The sequence below is a fragment of the Cheilinus undulatus genome, linkage group 11 (genome assembly GCF_018320785.1).
Source record: "Cheilinus undulatus linkage group 11, ASM1832078v1, whole genome shotgun sequence".
NCBI classification, from domain to species: domain Eukaryota; kingdom Metazoa; phylum Chordata; class Actinopteri; order Labriformes; family Labridae; genus Cheilinus; species Cheilinus undulatus.
The window spans coordinates 29231540-29253434 of record NC_054875.1 but is presented as its reverse complement, the minus strand read 5'-3'; the positions used below and the strand labels follow the sequence as shown (position 1 = coordinate 29253434).

General features: G+C 38.7%; 3 protein-coding genes across 4 annotated transcripts in view; 2 read left to right on the top strand and 1 right to left on the bottom strand.

Annotated features, from left to right (window-relative positions):
• Positions 1-35: 35 nt before the first annotated feature.
• fbxw12 (F-box and WD repeat domain containing 12) lies at positions 36-6787 on the top strand. The gene is made up of 10 exons (XM_041799555.1): positions 36-213; positions 306-343; positions 1968-2134; positions 2218-2342; positions 3415-3621; positions 3712-3876; positions 4027-4237; positions 5742-5923; positions 6016-6146; positions 6273-6787. The coding sequence occupies exons 1-10, from the start codon at positions 115-117 to the stop codon at positions 6370-6372; spliced, it is 1425 nt and encodes a 474-aa protein (XP_041655489.1). The 5' UTR covers positions 36-114; the 3' UTR covers positions 6373-6787.
• Positions 6788-9242: 2455 nt separating this feature from the next.
• On the bottom strand, positions 9243-16402 carry ptpdc1b (protein tyrosine phosphatase domain containing 1b). The gene is made up of 8 exons (XM_041798744.1): positions 16227-16402; positions 13938-14018; positions 13712-13830; positions 11789-11926; positions 10653-11680; positions 9720-9902; positions 9483-9593; positions 9243-9377 (listed from the first exon to the last, which is right to left on the bottom strand). Exons 1-8 carry the CDS (start codon positions 16400-16402, stop codon positions 9243-9245), a joined length of 1971 nt encoding a protein of 656 aa, XP_041654678.1.
• Positions 16403-20813: 4411 nt separating this feature from the next.
• LOC121517226 (protein bicaudal D homolog 2-like) overlaps positions 20814-21895 on the top strand; it is a 52574-nt gene continuing 51492 nt past the window's right edge. For both annotated transcript variants that reach the window (XM_041798835.1, XM_041798834.1), the window contains exon 1: positions 20814-21329. In XM_041798835.1, the coding sequence (XP_041654769.1) occupies positions 21090-21329 (240 nt within the window). In that variant the 5' untranslated portion in view covers positions 20814-21089. The remainder of the gene's footprint in view (positions 21330-21895) is intronic.

Here is a 21895-nt window from a genome sequence, read left to right as displayed (position 1 = left end):
GTGTCCCTGTATTGTTTCCGTAGTTTGCCCAAATACATCAGACTGCCTTTCTGACGTCTTGTAAAGTTTAGCATAGAGAGAGTTGGTGAAGAATAAAACACTATAAATGTTGAGATGGATCTTCATGAGCCGTATCTGATCGGTGACTGCCTCATTCATGTCTTTACATTTCTGACTAAAGAGGATTTAATCAGTGCCTCCAGTGTCTGTAAGGTAGGAAGGTCTGAAAATGCGGAAGTAGCTCATGTATTTGGCTTTTATTTATTTTCCGAACTGATTTGAGGTCAAAACGATTTTCTTTTCAGGACTGGCATGAAGCGGCTGAAACCCCGTGGTTATGGAGGTAAACCCTCTCTGTATTCCACTTTTTTGCATGGTTAAAATATATATCAAAGATGCTACTGATTACAAATACAGTGCCTTTAAAAAGTATGCACCTCTTGGCTGTTTTGTCCTTTTATTGATTTTTTTAATCAGTCATGGTCAATATGATTTGGCTTTTTTTTTTTTTTTAACAAAAAACCCCTTTAATATTAAAGTGAAAACACATTTCTACCATGTAATATCAATAGATTAAAAAATGCAATGTAAATAAAAAGTGACTGCATATTCACCCCCTTCAAGTAAGTATAGTAGATGCACCTCTAGCTGCAATCACAGTACTGAGTCTGTGGATCGGTCTCAATCAGGCTTGCACATCTGGCAGCTGCAGTTTTACTCCATTCTTCTTTGCAGACCTGTTCAATCTGTCAGGTTGCATGGGGATCGGATCAGGAACAGCCCTTTTCTCAAGTCCAGCCCCAAATAGTCTACTGGATTGAGGTCTGGGCTTTGACTCAGCCACTCCAGAATATTCACCTTGTTGTCTTTAATCTATTTCTGTGTAGCTTTCTCTGAATGCGTGCTGGAAGATAAATCTTCTCTCAAGCCATAGTTCTCTTGCTGACTGAATGAAGTCCTCCTCCAAGATTTTCCTATATTTTGCCACGTTCATGTCACCCTGTACCTTTTACAAGCCTTCCAGGGCCAGCTTCCGAGAAGCATCCCCACAGCATGGTGCTGCCACCACTGTACTTGGGATGGTGTGTTTGTGGTAATGTGCAGTGTTTAATGTCTGCCAAACATACAGTAGAATCTTGTCCAATGGCCAAAAAGCACAATATTGGTCTCATCAGACCAAAGAACTTTCTTTCATTTGACCATGGAGTCTTCCATGCCTTCTTCCAAACTCTACACGAGATTTAATGTGAGTTTTCTTCAACAGTGGCTTTCTCTTTGAAACCCTCCCATAAAACTTTGACTGATGAAGAATCAGGGAACAGTTGTATACAGAGTCTCTCTCATCTCTGCTGGTGAAGCTTTTAACTCCTTCAGAGTAGTCATTGGTGTCTTGGGGGCCTCTCTCACTAGTCTCCTTCTTACACGGTCACTCAGTTTGTGAGGACAGTCTGATCTAAGCAGATTTACTCATGTGCCATTTACTTCCTTTTCTTGATGATGGATTGAACTTAACTCCAGGGGATGTTCAGTGTCTATTCATATTGAGCTGTAAAAAGTTGTGGGACATCCTGTTTTTGATATCTGTGACACAGTTTATGAGTGAAGAAATGTGATCCAGGTTGCACATCTTGTGTCCCAAAGACAGCATGTAAATAGAAAACAGAAGTGGACCCAGAACTGATCTTTAAAATACGTCACATGATAAATTTACACTTGAAGATTGTGAGTTTCATGCTGTAGTTCATCAAATTATTTATAGTTTATCATATTATCCGTTCTTCTTTGCCAGTGTATGCACCAAAATCATCACAAAACCTAAAGTTCCTCACAGGAGTTTTAATCTGATATGGAAAGCAGCACTTTACCTTTTCCTGTGTTATCACTACCTCTACTGTGATATAAGCTTTTATTCTGAAACCTAAACAGCACATACCTGATGTTCGTATTTATATCCGTGTTCTCCACAGAAGGATGTGTTTGCGGCGCTGGACTTTCTGTAACGTCTCTGTCCTGGGAAGTGAACAGGTGAATCACTCCTGGAAGAGGTACTTTCTTCGGCGTTGCCACTTAGAGGCAAATATGACGAAAGGCCGGTCAGGAGGTTACACCTGCAAGAGTCTCAGAGGACACACAGGTATGCTGACACAGTCTGGAAATTTCTCCCCCTCACTTCATTATTTCTCTCAACTCATATTTGTGTGGGACATGCTGTCCCAGGCAGGGTGGTGGGGTTGGTGTATCTACAGAAGAATTCAGATCAGCATCCTGACCTGTGGAGCAGCAGTGCCATCATCTGCAGTGCCTCCACTGATGGTACAGTCCGAGCATGGAGCGTCCAGAATGTCAGTGCAATGCCATTTTATATAATTATGCATTCTAAGTGTTTTCTCATTATAATATACTATCTCAATTTCAAAAAAGTCAGGGCGCTGTGTAAAATGTAAATAAAAACAGAATGCACTGATGTGCAAATTTCACAAACCGGTGTTAGAAAGTTTTTGTTAGAAAGGCCTGAAAAGTTTAATTTACATAATATGGGACCTTTAAAGAACATTTTCTGACATTGCTCCACAATTTTAGATGCAGGTTTTTCGACCGATAGGTGAACTTCTGCTCATCTTTACTTCTGAGAGACTGTTTTTCTAAAATGCTGCTTTTACACCCAGTCATGTTTCTTACCTGTTGCCAATTTACCGAATTAGCCGCAAAATGCTTCTCTAGCTACTTTTCATTGGTACCACTTTTCCATTTTTTTTGCCCCGTCCCTACTTTTTTGAGATGTGTTGCTGCCATCGAATTCAAAATGAGAACTTTTTTTCTATAAAGAAATAACAAATAGTTGTCACAGTACCAGAATTATAAACTTTTATGTGATTCTGGTAAAAAAAAAAAACATACTGAAACCAGGTAGAAACCAGACAAAGATAAAAGTCCTAGACGCCCAGTAGTAGGCACGTTTTTTGCTTTTTATCATGAAAAATTGCAGACTAACTCCTACACACTGTCTAAATTCTGCTAAATCATTGCAACATTTCAGTTTAGTGAGGTTGTCAAAATTTTTCATACTCTTGAATACCATGTGTTTAAAAATAATAAAACCTTGAATATTTTAATAATCAGCTGCATCAATTTTAAATGAAGAAAAACCATAGATTACCCAACATTGGGTGGCTAGGATTGTATACTTTTGTTGCTATAGTATCACATTTGTATGACTATAATTCGATTTTTATTTCTAACATAAATGTTTTAACTCTGATGGACTTAAAAAAAAATTATAATTCCCATTTAGACAAACATAGTTTTTATTGATATAAACACCCTATCACCCTTCCTTGATTTAAAGCTGAAAGCTGCAGTAATTAATCCCCTCCAACCTGAAGCATTTATCTGATCTTGCTCCTTTTCTCTCAGGGTGACCTCCTGTGGTGTAGTCCTGCACAGAGTCCTTTAACAGCGATTATTACTGACGAACAACAGGAAGTAGTGATCACAGCAGACTCCACAGGACTCATAAAGACCCGGCAGGGCCAGACTGGACAGGAGGTGGCCTCCTTTAATGCTGCATCTCCACACTGTTCATTACTGCAGTACAATATCAACAACAGCTGGTTTCTGACTGTAAGTCAATGCTGATATTTTTTGTTTATAAATCTGAAACAGCACTCTTTCTGGTGATGTGTAATTGCTGCATCAGATTTTCACTTTCAGGTTGGAACCAGCCAGGGATCTGTTTGCACACTATCTGATACAGCTTTAACTGAAAAGTCCAACATAATGGTGTGTGACACCTTTAAAGTCAACACCCTGCTTATGTCACCTGACAAGAAATGGATCACAGCTGGAACCAAGGAAAATGATGATTTAAGCCCAAAGGTATGTCTTTCTGTTTTTGTATTTCTTGCATTAGCCTGTTCTTGTCTGTTTTCTTTTACCACATCACCTTTATACAAATGCCACAGTGGAGACAATAGGTGTTTTTTTTATACAGATTTAGCCTCTCTCGTTTGTTTGGTTTGCTGACAGGTGATTTACACTGAGAGTTTGACCTCTCCGACTGAGGATGAAGATCCTCTGTGCCAGTCTGTGCCAGTCACCGGTTGCCAGGCTGCTGTTTTCATTCCCACCCAGCCTGCCAGACTGGCCATCATCCACTACAACCAGCGCCCAAGAAACAAAGCTCTCACTGTGTTCGATGTCAGCCTTAAAAAGACAAAGTACAAGTCAGAGATCCAGGGTGAGGACTTAGATATGTGCAGATTTACTTTACATGTCATACTTCCTCCTCAACTAGCTGTTACATAAAATGTTTGGTGAGTCATTCTTGGAAAACCCACCATTAACTGCAGGCAGGCCTGCCCACAGAATCAGCTAGGCCCCTGAAAAACCCAGAGAATGGGCCCTCCCAAGTTCCGATTTATTGATGATATCAGTGCACGTGTGTTGGATCAGTAGCATAGGTGCAAGCGTCCTTGCTAACAGTTTCTTCCTTTCTGGCCTGAAAAATGTGTCAGGCCATTATTGGTTTCTGATGTTGAAATTATTATTTATGCAACTTTTAGATCCATTTTCATAACAGTTTCTGCCAATTTTGCCACTTTTTAACTTTTTTTTTCCACCTATTTATGCCTTTCTTAGTCCATTTTTGCCACTTTGTAACGGCTTTTCATCATTTTTTCAGCCCATTCTTGCTGCTTTCCCATTTTTGCTATTTTAAACCAATTTTTGCCCATTTTCTGTTTTTTTTCTCCACCCATTTTTGCCTTTCTTTGTCAGTTTCTGCCTCTTTTTAACAGCTTTTCACCACTGCTTTTTGGCATTTGTTAGTCAATTTATTGCTGCTATTATCCCATTTTTCACACTTTCAACCAATTTTTGGCAATTTTCAGCTTTTTGCCACCCATTCTGGTCCTTCTTAGTCAGTTTTCCCCCTCTTTAACCGCCCATTTTTGCCACTTTAAAGCACTTTTTGCCGATTTTCAGCTTTTTTTGCCCCTTTGCAATTTCACGTCTGACATTGCTTTCCAAATGGTTTAGTGAATGTGCCCATCCACATTGTATACTTCACTAAAATAAGGTAATTCTTCTTTAAGAAAAGGGATTTACATTTTGAATAAAGGGCTATTCTGTACTATAGCATACATAAATTAATTAAAATAAATCCTGTTGCTTTGACAAAAGTGGTTATTATTCAGGCTTAAATTAAACTTTACAATGGACAATGATTTCACTGGCCTCCTTGAGCCCCCCATTTGGCTGGGCCCAGATAGTTCTCTCCTTTATCCCACCTTATGGGTGGCCTTGCCTGGAGATAATGTTAAAATACTGATACAGATTTGGCTTATTTTTAATTGTTTATGCTAATACTCAATCATAACTGCGATTCAGACGTTTACATCATTGATGTTAGTATTATAAAACTTACTAATTTACTTTCTAACTTATATTTTCCAGGGTGCTTATAATTCACAAGCAAACCTTCATCAAAAAAAATCCTTCATTGTTCCTTGGAACATCTGACATGCACTGAAATAATGTACACACCAATTTTAAATAGACTGAATAAACCTCAGTAGACTGTTTTGTTTTTCCCTGACTGTAGTTAGCATTGACCTTGCAAAGCAGATGGATACGCCCGTTTCCCTGTTTCTTACTGGCGAATGGATGTGTGAAACAAATCCATCAGGTTAAGTCAGGTTAAGTTAGCATGAGTTCTAATTCAGTGTCTCTTCTCATCATAGTCCAGCAGGTGGAGTCCTTCTCCCTGACTCTGAACACCAGCTCCTCACACTTCCTCCTGGAAGCCAAGGGCAGCAACTGCTTAGTGCTGGCAGCAGGCCAGGAGCTAATGGTTTACTCCCTGAAAGGGGCACTGCTCGCAAGCTTTAAAGATCACACCATGCCTATCACCTCTATATGTGTGGTGAGCTGTTTTGTTTATTAAAGGAAATTTCTTAGAAGAGAGGTAGAAGAGTTAAGTGTTAAAATTGATTTGAGCTTTTTTCACATTTATAGGATAGCTTCCGTGTTGTGACAGCCTCTCGGGACCTCTCCTTAAGAGTGTTGACTTGGAGAAAAGATGGAGACAGCGGTTTGAGCCTGGAGAGCAAATACCATCTACTGGGAGGCTCTCACTCGATGTCCAGGTAATCAACGCAGTGTGATTACATGTGGCCAGCCGAGGATGCAGCACAGTTTCATAGTAATGCATTAGCCTGAATACAGGTGGTCAGTCTTTTCCTAATCCTGTTACTTTGTGTTCTGTTTTCTAGCGGGTTCACCCAGGTCGCCTGTGACTTCTCCAGCATTGTGGCCTCAGCAGAAGGGAAAGATGGGAAAGATGTCTTAAAAGCTTATTCTTTTACCTTATGAGCACTACTGTGTGACAAACAGATGCCTAAATGAAGTTTGCACTGACAGATTGAAGGAGGAACATTTGTTTTTATTATAAACTGTTCATCATATTTGCTTACAGCCTGTTGAGATATTCTTTGGTGCCACTATTTACACAAAAACACTGACAAGACACTGTTATTTGCCATAGCGCTGTTTTTTCCCCAGTACTCTCATGGTTCTGCTCTTATCCTGGTGTAACCTGTAATTGAGCTCACTTGTGTCCACTTATCAATCAGGGAGTATAATAGAGAGAAGAGGACGGCCCGTGCCTGTGGGCCATCTGTCTCAACCAAGCAGTCAGGTCAGTTCAGTTTGGTACAGTGCAGTAGGAAATTAGTGTTTCTACTGTCTAAAACTGGGAAAGATACCAAAATAAACTTTTTGTACTGTACTGCAGTCTGTTGATTATCAAGAGGGTAGTTGCTTCACGAGCAACAGTGCTAATAATGGACAAACACAACATGATGTTATGCTGTCATGTCACACTGTTACAAAACTTACATGGCTATCATCATTAGGCTTACACCCCCACCTATACTAAGTAAGGGTACAGATGTGCTGTAGAAATCCATGCAAGATCAGGTAGGGTTTACTATACAAAACTGGATCACTCGGTGGAAACACACCAACAAGACTACATTATTACTGTGAGCTTTAATGCTCAGTTCTAACTTCTCACATTGCTTTGTAAAATTGTGTCCTGAACCTTTCTGTGAGCGCAAAAGAACAACTATAAAGTCATCAAACAGCACAGTATGCTTTCAATCAGAGGTTTTCAACTGGTCAAGTATCAAAACCACTCACTCACAACATTCTTGATGACAAATCCTGATACAAATTCCTAAAATATTCAATCATAAAACCAAATATTCCTAATGAAAAATTGGGCAATTTAGACTTGAGATTGATCAAAAGATGTGGTATGACAAAGCAATGAGACATCCTTCAAAATAAAAGCATGTCATGGACTTGTTGCCACATATTTTGGTTACAGGCCACAAATCCATGACCCACTTATGGGTCCTGACCAAGGTTATAAAAGTTTGGGATTTTTCATTAGTTTTTATTTTTTTAGTTCGCTTTCACTTTCTGTATTCAATTTCAGTTTCGTTTTGATTCGTTTTTACTGTTGGTTTGTTAGTTAGTTAGTTTAATTTTTATCTTGCAAAAATGCTTTATTTTAGTTTAGGTTTTATTAATGTTAATTTCATTTTTTCTGATACATGTCGGTGCTGAGTGAACGTCATCATTTTTTTTAAAATATACTCAGACAGATTACCTTTCACGTATCATTTTATTTACCTAAAGATGATGTGTGAATACAACTCCAGACATAAAACTACCACTGTGTGAAGTCTTAACTAATCAATTCAGGCAATTTTACAATCCTCAGACTTGGGTGTGGGTGCCAGTCAGTATGGTTGTGCCAAAGACTAAGGATATTTTGTCTCTATTTTTATTTCATTTGAATTTTGTAAGTGCACTATATGGTTTTAGTAAGGTTTCTGTTTTTTTTTTTTTTTAGTAAAGCTTAGTTTTTATTTCGTTTCAGTTAACAAAAAAGATTTTCAAACTTTAATTTTAGTTATGTTGTTAGTTTTAGCTTACTATAAAGATCTTGGTCCTGACCCACCAGTTGAGAACCAAAATTTTAAATGTTTTCAAACACACAGATCAGTTACGAAACCTCCAGTTTTGCTTGTAAAAAGGTGTCACCTCAAATACAAAGATGAACCCCCTCCTCCAAAGATGAACCCCTGACTGTCCCTCCACTTACTACCTCTCATCACAGCTGTCTGCCATGTTTGTCTTCATTGAGTGGAAGAGAGGTCCACCTCAGCTGCTCACATCATGGCAGAATTGTGTCAAGTGTTTCTCAAGAGTGATTTTAAAGCCACATGCAATTTGACTTGGATGTTCAGACCTGCTTCACATAGCTAAAGGTTAGACCTTTATCTGATGTTGGCACAAATTAGGCTGTTCATCAGTCAAAAAATAACTAAAATATGAGTCAAAAAAAGATGTGAATTTGATAACTGTGGTGTGCAGTGTGAATGTAGTGTTAGTGATCTGAACTAAAGGATCTGAAAATAGTTTTTTCTCTGTGCAGAAGTGTTTATTGGTGTTGATAATTTCATGATAAACAGATTAAACCGAGCACTAGGATCCACGCTTTTTTGGTTTGTAAGCAAGGCTCATTTTCTGTATTGAACAGATTATTTATTCATTGTAAACTTATTTTCTTTAAGCTTTAACTTTGCTCCCATCTTCTATTTTCTTAAGTTTCTTTTTTGGATGAAGTCCCTCTTCTTGTCTTTGGGAACATCTAAATTGTCGTATTGACCAGAAATTGTTCTCTGTTCTCTGGCTTTGATTGGTAAAAGATCAGGTGTAAGCTCAATAACAAGCTGCAACACGGGTAAGAGTAGCATCTGGAGAGTACAGGAAAAAAATAACACTGGAACATATAACATATACATACATATAACAATGGATGAAAAATACTATGTTAGTGGTAAAGGCAAGGATACACTGTTAGCAAAAAATAAGCTTGATAAGAAATGAGTCCGTACAGATAATTTATAACTATAACTTTGTAGCTGAGGTAGATTGGATCTGACTGACTGAGTTTAAGGCATTATTTTTTTGTAAAATATGAGTGGATCACTGTTCAATATTTCATCTCCACTATTCACTGAGGTAAAAAAACAGAGCTGTAAGTGATAAACATCTTCATATACTACTTGTTACAGTACATCCAATACTGTTGTTACATATGAGATAGTTTTGATATAAGGCACAAACTGGTACAGGCTTTGCTTTGAGTATAAAATGACTGATAGTTCCTATTTCAAAGAGCATGGAGACAAACGTGTCTCGTCTTCATCTGTGATCTCACATCTCATGTCCCAAAGAACACACTGTAGGACTGTAGTCATCGACTCGTATACTTTCCTTCCATCTTCTGAGTCATTTTGCGACTGTTCAAAGACAAATGAGAATTGTTGATACAAAAACCAGGAAATCAGAAAATATATTTATGAGTTATATCAATAAATATATATGTTTTTGATATTTCTTCTTACCCAGGTGAGAGCTTTGATAGTACGATTCAGGAATGCTTCTTCAACCTCTTCTGGTATGGTCATCATTTGAGCCATGCAGTCTAGTATGCACATTAATGTTTCTCTGGCAGCCTGGAAAACCATTTAGACAAATATTACATGTATAAAAAATATAAAATTTTGAGTTTTAGTATATCCAAGTAATTCACTGAAGTATTACTTTTATTTAAAGCATCAATCAGCATAGTGTGCCCTGACCTGGCTGAGTGTGTTGAGGATGGTTTGAGCATCAGTGCAGTAAGGGTTCAGGGCTGTGGCCTCTTGCACGGAAATGACCGGCTCTTTAAGCTGCTCCAGCCATGACCACATAAGCCCGGAGAGGATGAAAGGGTCCCGCTCTGAGCAGAGCCTCTCCCAGCCACCACCTTGGTTTAGGTCGGCCTGTATACAGTGCATCAAGACAACATGTTATTTAATACCAATATTAAGCCATGAGTCACAAACTGAGTCTGTAAAGGTGATCATCTTACCTAGACTAATATATTTGTTGCAGACACTTTTATTATAAATCACGGACAATCAGTTTACTGAATGGGATGAACTAATATTACTGTACATTTGACCAAGGAAAAAACAGATCAGATTCAAACACATTAGCTACCAGAGGAACAACGGTGGACTTGCTTTCCCATGTCTAAGGCATCATTATATCTGCACAATTGAGAACTTTGTTTTGCTGGTGCAATTCTGATTTTTAATCAGGATTGGAAGAAAGAAGAAAACCTCACAGAGACAGTTCCAATTCAGGCATGTTTGGGGGCAAAGATTGGTCAAAACCTTATGGAAATGGATAAAAACAGGATTAATTTATCTCTGTAAATATACATTAAGACTGGAAAAGCTATCCTCTATTTTTCTTTAAACCAAAGAGCAAAGCTGCCACCTTTAAAAGTGTTCAAGCACTGACATTCTGAGTCCAATCCAGGGGATTCCTCATCTAGTTTGGTGTTATTATGTTTCTAATGTGTAGGTGTTCAAAAGTGTGAGGCTGAGGATGTGGGTATTACTGTGCAAAATAGGGCGACCTGCTCCTTGTGTGTCGAGACTAACCAAATAATTTGTAGTTATGTTATTGTTTTCAAGGCATTCATCTCGACAAAACCTATCACACCACTGATGTGGATTAGTTACCTGCCATGCCAAGACTTTGCTCTTGTGCTCCTCTTCCCCATCAATAAAAAGGTCGACTGCCAGGGCCTGTGCCACTAACAGCCTCCTGCTTTCCAGAGACAGCTCTGTCTGCAGGGTGATGAAGGGAACCTCTGATTTATCGGATTGCTCCTCTTCTCGAGCTTCAGACTTTTTCCCGTTCATGGCTAACTCCTCCCTTTGCTCTGCTTTCCACCTGGACAGCATGCTGCCTTTTTTAGTGGGTTCTCTGTTCCCCACAGATTCGCTACGTAGCATTGTTTTCTGGGTCACTTTCCGCAGCAGAATGGATCCGTCTTTTTGGCCTTCTTCATTCTTTACTTTCCAGAGTGAGCCTGTTGAGCTGTGTGAGACCTCAGATAGGTTGCTGTTCCAGTAGTGAATATCAATTTGAGGGTGAGCTGGCCGTGAGGGAGCAAAGGGCTTATTGATGGCCGTCTGTGACAAAGAGCTGAGTGGTTGTGTGAGGAGGTTGAGCTGAGAGCCCAGTCGCCTCAAGTCTGACTCGCTGTAGCTCAGGCTCTTGCGATGGTAGAAGATTGGTGGCTCGTTGAAATGTCTAGGTAAAGTTGGCGAACCTGGTAAACGTGGCTCCTTTGAAAACACCTCTGGACCCATCTGCTCAATAATACTAAGAGTCATTTCCAAGTCATGAAGATCTGGAGCTTCCAGGATGTCCTCTTCAATCACCTGTCGATTCTCTACAATGTCCAACAGCAGCCTGGACACCAGCTGAACAATCTTGGGAAGGTTCCTCAGCTCCTTCCTTTCATAGCCATGTAATATATGTCTCTGGCGGTTCAGATACTGGGACAGGGTGACTTTGTTAGATTGAGGCTCAGCACAGGAAAACACGCTCCTCAAAGGGGCAAGGAATTGTACAAACTCCCTGACACAATGCAGCTGACCACGCGTCTGGATGGAGTTGGGCCGTTTCGCACGCACATATAGAATAGCTTGGTTAGCAGTCATTCTGGTAGCATAGGCCAGAAAACATGCTAAAAGCACACCTTGAGAGCAGAAAGAAAAGTGTTTTTGTATATTATTTTTTATACATGACAGATCAGACTTTTCTGAAACACTGAAAACACATTATACAACATTCTTCACAAATCTACCTGTTCTTCCAAGACCGGCGTGACAGTGAACTGCGATCTTTCCCTCCTGCAGAGCGAAGGCCATGACCTTCACCATGTCCAACACAGTGGTGAGGTTGGCTACTCCATAGTCACTCCAGCCAAAATTGTAGAAATAAACTGAAATGATACGATGATTACGTTAAAACCTGTGCAGCAACACAGTAGTTAAAAATTATACAACACTAATCTCAGAACAGGAGATCCGATTTGACAAATTACAACCCATGAGTGCTGATATACATAGCACAATTTTTATACCAAATGTTAAGCAAATAGGATACACATCTGCACTGTTGCAGTAAAAAATGTACAAGCTAAACAGAAAAGGCAAATACAGCTGCATGCCATACATTTATATTGCACACATAGAGCAATGTATCAACAGTGTTTCCATTGAACAAGGTACATCAAATCTAGGATGCTGATATAAACAATATGTCAGCCAACCTTATATGATCCAATACAATGGTTGTACCATAGACTTAACCCTAAAATCCCACATTTTTAATGTCTGTTAAAATGGTCAGAAATATGGTGAAGATAATTCTTTTGTGTATTTATTTTCAAAGTTGTAGTGCAGCCTCTGTACTCTGCCCATTATTCTAACATACTTGAGGGGAGTAGAATTAAGGAACATCTTTCAATATAGCAAACTTAAATAAACCAGCACCACCCTCTTCAACCTCAGTGCAAATAAAAAGATTTCTATCACCTTTCTAATCATGTAAAAAAATGTAGTTGCTTTGTAAGAGGGGCATTTATGGTAAAAGTGTTGTATAGGATCACATTAGTTTTCAAAGTGGAGGTCCTGACCCTGATCCCCAGGGGTCACCAGGAGGTGCTAAGGAAGTTTTAAAATCTTGGAGGAGAGCAGAACAGAAATAAAGAAAAACTAATATCATTATTTGTAGCAATAACATTATAATATAGGTCTTCTGAATAAAAGATAATGAAAGATAAAATATTTAAAATATGTTACATTTTTACTATTACCGTTGGTTATTATTATGACAGAAGTTATGAAAGTCTGTTTCTGAATGAATCAAATTAATGAAATAAGTTAATGTCAAGTATTTGCTGTTAATAGGAAATATATTATGTGGATTTATACTTAAGTTTTACATTTGCCATTGTGTTGTACAAGGAATTCAAGAAATGTAGCAAGAGGAGATCCCAGGCCTCAGCCAGATGTTCTCAGTACAGTTAATTAACATCATGCTGGTACCCCTGAATCAAACTGACAATTAAAGACCCTATCAATAAAATGTCTAAAAATCTGGTTAAATCATAAACTGAAAATATACATAAAATTACATAACACAAAGTGGCTGGTCTGCATAATGTGGGCAGACTAAGTGGTTCAAAAGTTTCACGTATAATATTTATCCTAGTAGCATAAAGAAAAACAAACTTGTTAAAAGTGAAACACAATATTGATAATTAGGTCTATCTCAATTTATATTATCACCTGAATACATAAAAGTATTTTTATTAATTCAGGATCAGCCTTTTGTTCATACATAAGGAGGGTCCCCTCTCTGGAGTCCTTCATCTTGGATTTTTGCATTTTGCATGTTTCTGCAACACCATAGAAAGGGCGAAAGTAACAGAAGACCATTTTAAAAAATCCCACTGGATGCTACAGTTACCATAAGAAGTGAGCATCGCAATCTAGAATTTGTTAGATGTTACTAATATTCCCACATTTTACACACGGCACCTTTAATTAACTTAATTGTTATTGCTTATAATTTTTCAATCGTTTACATTGATTATAAAACACTTGTTCCTGCTATTGTTCAAGCTACACGGCAAATCTTGTCTCTGTGATTACTGCTTATATTCAGTAAAGCATATTTTGCCTTTGAGTGATACTTCCTGATCAACGCATAAAGCACTTACTGTCATTTTCCATGAAAACCTCTGGGCGATAAGAGAAACCGCTCTCTGGCTCCAGAGGGTTTCCACAGCTGGCATGTTCACCAGGTATCTGCAGGTTTATCACTGTTTTAATGCCATTCCTTGAAACAAACAGATAATTAAGCATTTCATTCTATTCATCTCCTTAGATGCTGTGTGCAGAGTAGCTGGTGGAAGAATGGAAAAAGACAAACAAAGTCATATATACTTTTTGAATTGATCAATGATCTTGTACTTCTCAATAGTTTGAGTTGATGGTCTGGACATGGCGAGAAGAAAGTCACTAACCCTAGAGAACAGGGGAATAAGAAAAAAGGGTGAGCATATAGTAACCCACACGTCTTTCTTTTAAGTTGAAAACACATGAATAAAGGAATCAGAAAACATTAAACTGATATAACTTTGATTTGACAAATACTGATCGAACTGAGTTATTAAAAAAATGGGGGGGTAACCCATATTTAACTCGCATTAGAGTAAAACAGCATATCAGATGTGAAAACTGAGACATTTGAACATTTCTTTGAAGATATTCACTCATTTTGTATTTAATGGCAGCAACACATCACAAAAAAGAAGAGTCATGGCAAAAAAAGGCTGGAAAAGTAAGTGCAACTAAAGCTGGAGGAGCATTTTGCAACTAAATAGATTAATTGGTACCAGGTCAAAAACATGGAACAATTTCAGAAAATTTTTCCTCACGAAAATTTAAAGATTTTGAATATCCCATCAGCTACAGTACATAATATGAAACAAAAGATTCAGATTCAGAGAACATGGAGAAATCTCTGTGCCAGGGACAAGATCAAAGGTCTGTATTGGATGCATGTGATCTTCGGGCCCTCAGGCTGCGCTGCATTAAAAACAGACATAAGTCCATACTGGAAATCACTGCATGGGCCCAGCAAATCACAATTCACTGTGCCATCCACAAATGTTGTTACAGCTGTGTCAAAGAAGAAGAAGCCAGAAAGGCAGACATCTACTCTGGGTCAAAGCTCATTCACAAAATTGAAAACTGCTCTGTGGTCAGATGAATCAAAATATTAAATTCTTTTTGGAAACCACACACACCCTATCCTGCAGACTAAAGAGGAGACCATCCAGCTTGTTATCAGCACACAGTTCAAAGCTTTTGTCTCCAGTGATATGGAGTTACATTAGTGCCTATGGCATGGACAGCTTACACATCTAGAAAGGCACTATCAATGCTGAAAAGTATGTAGAGGTTTTAGAGCAACATGTGCTCCCATCCAGACCATGTCTCTTTCAAGGAAGGCCTTGCATATTTTAGCAATACGATGCTATACCACATACTACAGTGATTCCCAAACTGGGGTACTTGTACCCCCAGGGGTACGCAAAATGATGTAGGGGGTACCCGAAAAAAATACAAAAATAAAACTGTGATTTGAAAACAACCTGATTACATTTTGAAACTGGCATATAAATAGATATAGGCTTTCAGTCTGAGGTGTCTGCTCACATTGCCAAAAAATATATAGGCTACCCTCTAGTGTTAAACGAATTGCATTGTCACTGTCAATACTGGTAAATAAATCTATTTTGTGAGAAATAATTCACATCAAGAGATTTCATTTGTATGTTATGCATGCTAAAAGTTACAGGTGGGGGTGGCGGCAGGCTTATAGGCACATTTCTTTTTCTAGCTGCTATAAGTGAGTGAGAGTAGGGGGTACATGGCAGGAGGTCAAATGTCTGAAGGGGTACGGGCTGTGAAAATTCTGGGAACCACTGACATACTGCATCCATCACAACTGCATGGCTTTGCAGTGGAAGAGTCCAGGTGCTGAAGTGGCCTGCCTGCAGAGCTTTCACCTGTGGAAAACATTTAGTCTATTGTAAAAGGAAAAATCCAGCATGGCAGTGGCATGAATCCTACATCAGACAAAAAAGGGACAACATTCCTCACCCAAAACTCCAGCAACTGGTCTCCTTACTTAACAGATGTTTACGGACTGTTGATAAAAGAAGAGGGGATACTGAAATAGTAAACATGGCCCTGTCCCTACATTTTTGAGATGTGTTGATGCCATCAAATTCAAAATGGGACGGTGTTTTCATAAAATAGTAAAATGTCTCAGTTTCACCATCTAAAGAGTAATTTATGTTCTGTTGTGAATAACATATACTGTAGTTTGTGAGATTTGCAAAACTGTGCGTTCTGTTTTAACATTTTACACAGTGCCCCAACTTTTTTGGAATTGGTGGTGTAGTTGTCTGACAGCTCAAAGTACTATTACACGGCAGGTCACATGCAATCAAAGCACATTCACACACTGATAGTAGAGGCTGCCATCAGTCCATCAGTATTAGCTTATCCCATTTATACTCATTCACACGCCAGTGATGCAGCAGCTGCAGTGTTTTGAGGTTCAGTGTTTTGACCAAGAACACTTCAACATGTGACTGCAGGAGCCAGGGATTGAACTACCACTGACCAACAGCTGCTCCAGGACATAGCAAATATGTTTACCATGAAGAGTAGAGGCCTTTAATGGCCTGTTGGTCGTCTCTCCAGTAACCTGGGTTATCATACTTGCAGTTTTGTCCTCCACAGCCAATTGAGCATTGCATAGGTGCAGGGATGACATAACGTATAGCCTCTCCAATAAGAGTGTAGTTGGCCTTGGGGGCTCTGACTGGAGTCATCATGGGGGGAAAAAGAGGAAAAAACATTGTGTAAAAAATGAAGATTGATGCTTTTATTAGACTCTGATTTTTAGGCAAAGTCAACCTCTGATAAGTTTCCTAGATGCTTTCACATCCTTGGAAATTGTAGTGCAGCAAAGAAGATTCCTCAAATGTAGATTGTACTTTATCACCTTTACAATTGAGATCATCAGTGGTAAGTGCTTACTTAGAGGTGTCTAATCCTTATCTGTCATTGCACCTCTATTTTCAGAGCATTACAGTGAAAATAGCTACCGTTATAGCACATGTGGAACACATGTTAACACAGAATTTTGCTTCATAAACACCTGGAGAACATGGTTATTGAAAAGCATCTGGTGGATTCCTCGTCATTCACAGATAGGTGTTAATGAAGCTTAATGCCATTGTTACTTACTGTATTCCATCAGAGATCCCCCTCTGGTATTTGCATTGCCTGCCATATGAACAATCCCTCAGGCCAGCAGCCACAGTCATAGCAGAGCCTGCACACACGGATACCTACTTTGTTACACTATGTTGCGCACTTTGTGTCATGCATTCTGTAAATAACTAATGCTGAGGAATTTATCTTTACTCTGAATTACAGAATTATAACCGTGTTCACACGGAATCTGGAGAGAACACCTCATGAGGAACCAGCACACTGAGATTTGGTCCACAGAAATCTGTGTTAGAGACTGATAACCCAGCATGATTGTGTAAATAAACAGATGATTAAATTGAAGAGAAAACACATTTTTATCAAAGATCAGCATCATAAGTCATACTCAGTCACGTGTAAAGCAGACATAATCCATGAGGCAAGCTGCTAACGTTAGTTTTACCTAAGCAGCTTGTTCCATGAATAAATGAATTCGCACTCCTCCACACCTGAGTATAAAATTTAGAACTCTGAAAGTGCTAACTGGGAAAGAAATAATTATAAAACACAATAAAATAAGAAGAGGAAAAACACTAAAATCAACCTCCACAGCTCTGGAGTTGTCTGTCCCTCACCAGCTCTGTGGAAAGTCAATCCTGTGGTCTCGCTTGATTTGATTCGTCTCAGATTATCTCAGTTGTGGCAGGGTGGGGCAGATCAGTTACCCACAGGATCCTTTGCTGTCCTCTGTAGAAAGCCATCTACATCACCAGGAAAACAGATCAAATGTAAGAATAAATCCACCTCAAAATATTTGGAAAACGAGCCGAGATTCTGTCCTCAGTAACTTCCTCCATGCACTGGTTTCCCCTGTCAATGTCTCCAGAGGGAAGTGTAGGCTATTCCTGACTCTTCCTGGATTAGACTACTAATCTTATTACTGTACAGGAATAAATTAGAGCACCCACTACTCAACCAAAACTCATACATTAGCCACATAACTATCCTGTTTGGAAAGAAGGGAGAGAGTGATTTCATATGATTATGTCTCTTGTTGCTCATATTGTTATTATTTAACACATAGCCAGAAACTGTTCCAGGCCCAGTTCTTATATGATTAGATCATAAATGACAAATGGTGTGCATATTTGTTGTCGATAATGCACAAATAGGTTTTTAATAGTTTTGGTATAGCAGCTCAGAGGATTTCTGAAATCAATACTCTTAAACTCTATCACTGTGATGTTAGATAGTGAGACTTTACTGACAGAGCCAGTGAATAAAACCTGATTGGTTTACCTTGCACCTTGCTAAAGCCATTTACATTTAGGTGACTGAGCAGGGATCAGTCTATGATGTTTAGCATTTGGAAAGCTAATACGCCTATTGGTTTTTTAGTTATGATGTTCCTGTAGTGAAAATTTACTGCAATATAGCCTACTATTTCTGTCTTTCCTTTTTTATCTATTTACTTATTTGATGTTTTCTGATTAAATAAACTAAGCAGAATTATCGCCATGAAGCCTAAACTTGTGGGAAATCTGTGTAAATACTTACAGTTCTGAAGATCTTTGATTGTGCTGTCTGGATCCAGGAAATTGTTTCTGGCATTTAAATCCAATTGCCTCACAGCAGTGTTTGGCTTTAAAAAAGAAAGACCTGGACCAAGAGAAAAAGATGACGAGGAGCCAAACAGGCTTGGACACAAAACTACCAAGCTAAATGAATGGCATGTAGTGTAAAGGCTTAGATAAAGACGGGTAAGTTCCCAGCATGACTGATTTCAGGCATATCTCACCACTCTAACTGTGACACAATGTTGGAGAGCAAAGGCGAGTAAGGAGATTTGAGTCCCCCAACTAAGGTAAACATAGCAAAACTATATTATGAAATAAACAAGCCTATGCTCCAGTAAAAATACATTATATCTGCAAAAAAGGATAAATTAGCAACAACAGCTACACTCAAAAATATGATTCTAGGCCTTGATAATAATTAAGCTTTATTTTGTGGTAAAGTGTAACTAAATCAAATCAAATCAAATGTTATTTAATCATTAGAACTAAAAAAAGTAAATATGCTTCATATAAACTCCATAAAAAAAATAAACTTCATATAAATTCAGCTTTATTTTTGAGTAATTAATAACTACATAATATCAAATTAAATTTTATTCTATAATAATAACTAAACCTAACATAAATATGCCTTGTATAAACTCAATTAAAACAATTCAAGTAAATTCTATGTGATCAGATGGGTTCGCTCTAACTTTCACTAAAAGGTGGCTGTGTACATGTGCGATAGCACAGGTAACATCACAATTAAACTGATGTAATGCAATGTCTGTGTGTGTGTGTGTGTGTTTGTACAGAAGCTGCAAAGTGGTGTAGTGCTGTTGCCTCACAGCCTGAAGGTTACTGGTTCGCTTCCTGCTCAGGGAAGGTCTAACTACTTTATTGTGTATTTGAATTAAGAAATAAAGTTTGTGTGAAAGATCAACTTAAATTTATATCTAGTAGTTAAATTAATCCTTCTCAGTTGTAAGCATTAATTAATGTTGTATTTTACCTTGAACTGATGTAATGAAAATACATGGAAAATGTAAATATAATTTAATTTCTTAAAGTCCAGGGTTTTGGCATAATTTTATTTATTTATTTATTTATTTTTGTGTAACCTATAAAGCAGGAATATGGACCATGTAGCCTAAGTTTTAAATTATTTGTTACAAATAAAACTATAAATACAAAGCCGTTATTGCGGGATTGTAAATGTGTACTATGTACTTCTAGTACTTTAATCCTTATAATATAATATAATATAGTATAATATAATATAATGAAACGTAATATAATATAACAGGGATGTCAAAAGATTTTTTTTTTAATTTCATCACACCCAGTCTCAGAATTTCATCAACTTTTTATTTACATTTTAACAATTTAACAAGTAAGTGCATACATTAAATATTGCAGAGCTTGGGGGACATAAAAGTCTGTATACCAACAGACACATGCATAAGTCCACCACCGAAATTTTTTTAGGTAAAAGTACATGAATATATCGGACAAGCACTTGCTGTTTGTAGTCCCTTACCCATAAAAAACACGTTAAATCATACATGTATAAGGAAAAACAAACCACTAAAAAGAAAAGCAATAATAATAAGCCAAGCCCGAACAGTCTAGACGACATGGAATATAAGGTAGGTAGTTCTGTGCAAAACGATAGATTACTTCTCAAAAGGACTTCATTCAATCATTTTAGTTTAATAAAAATAGAAATACGGAGACGGTAAAAGGGTTGGGGACCAGTGTAATTTATGAGCCTTTGTTCAATCATGTTGTAACTGTCAACCTGTCAAACAAAAAAGATAGCTCTCCAGTATATATCCTCGTTTAATTGTTCAGACCCTGACTCAAAAATAAAGGTGAATGTATTTACCAACAGATGGCAGCAGATATACACGGGACTACGGCTACAAGGCAGCCGTTTGCAGTCTATTCGTTAAATTGCTATGGCAACAAACGGCTCGAGGAAAGATTTCCGCGCTCCACATAAGCAAATGAACAAAGCCTTATGGGAAATGAGTTCAGCTCTTGGTGTCAGCAGCCCTCTTGCGTTTGCTTCAGGTACAACAAGTACTACATTTCCCGACAAGCACTGCCGCCCTGTAGCAGCTTACCGGCCCATTGCGTAGATGCTGCGTATTGACCGTTCAGCTGTTTCAAACAAGCCGGTGTTGATATCGTGGACATGCCATGTTGCCTTCAAATTAAAAGACACGAGAGGGCTTTGGCGTGATTTGAAATAATCAGTTAATGTGTACGGGTTACATTTTGAGTGCCTCATAGTGTATATTTTAATTTAAGCACATAAATCAAGCAAGGTATCCCCAAAACAATGGAAATTTGTGGACTATTTTAGTCACAGTGTTTTATTTTGAAACCAAGTGCCGGAAGTTGAAAGATTTTTTTTCCTCCCTTCGGCTGTTGTACTCAAGCTCCGGCTCTATCGCTCCAACAAGCCGGGGGAGAGGTGAAGGAATCGCAAGCGCTCAACGATGGAGCGTTTTTAAGGAATAACGACGAGCTCCCCCGTCGGAGGTACTGGAAAACTGTCATCTACATGACCAAAGAAACGAGGCCGGCTAAGAGAAAAGCATCCGTAACAATCATGCAATTTAAATACAGACGAATTTGAGCAACCGCTTCAAGGTTACACGGCTTGAAGACGCCCCAGCATCCCCTTGTCGCAGATCAGCTGGCGTAGGTTGGTTGATCATCACCGGCACTGACCATGTCCGTGGAAGAGCAGTGCTATCCCGACGCAATGCTGCTGCGGGAGGCTGGTCCAGAATGGATGCGGGCCGAGATCGAGCGTCTTGCCCGGGAGCTGAGTGAGACAACGAATGAGAAGATCCAGGCGGCGGAGTATGGGCTGGCGGTGCTGGAGGAGAAGCAGCAGCTCAAACAGCAGTACGATGACCTGGAGATTGAGTACGAGGCCGTCAGACAAGAGCTAGATCAACTGAAGGAGGTATGATGTATTTTCATATTATTATAGACACGATTGTATCTCATAGAAACTCCAAAGGTATCATTAAAAAACTCATTTAATATTAGCATGATTACACGCTGAAACCCCTGCATTAGCCACCATGTATTCTCTTTTGCTAGATCTATTTATACATAAAACATGAGATTCCACATGTATTCTATTTCATGCTGCATGTGCACTGTTTCTTAGTGTGGGATTTGAAATCCTTTGACGTTTGGGAGGGTATCAGAATTAAATCTACCTTCCATCCCACAAGGTCAAAATTGCAATATGAGGAGGAGATGCTTCCCCTGTCGCCGGCTCCACACCCCACCCCCTCCTTTATAAGGGTTTCCCCATTGCATTTCTACCTTTTATTTATTTATGCAGCTCTTACAGCCCTTTTTTTGAGACGTTCCTGTCTGGCTCACAGCTAGACAAGACCTGGTATATTTCCACCCCCAGTCTTGTAATGTCATAATCTTGAATAGATTTGCAGGCTGCACAGATATGACCATTACTACAGGGTGTGATTAGCAGTATGTATTCCATATGGGTAAAGCATT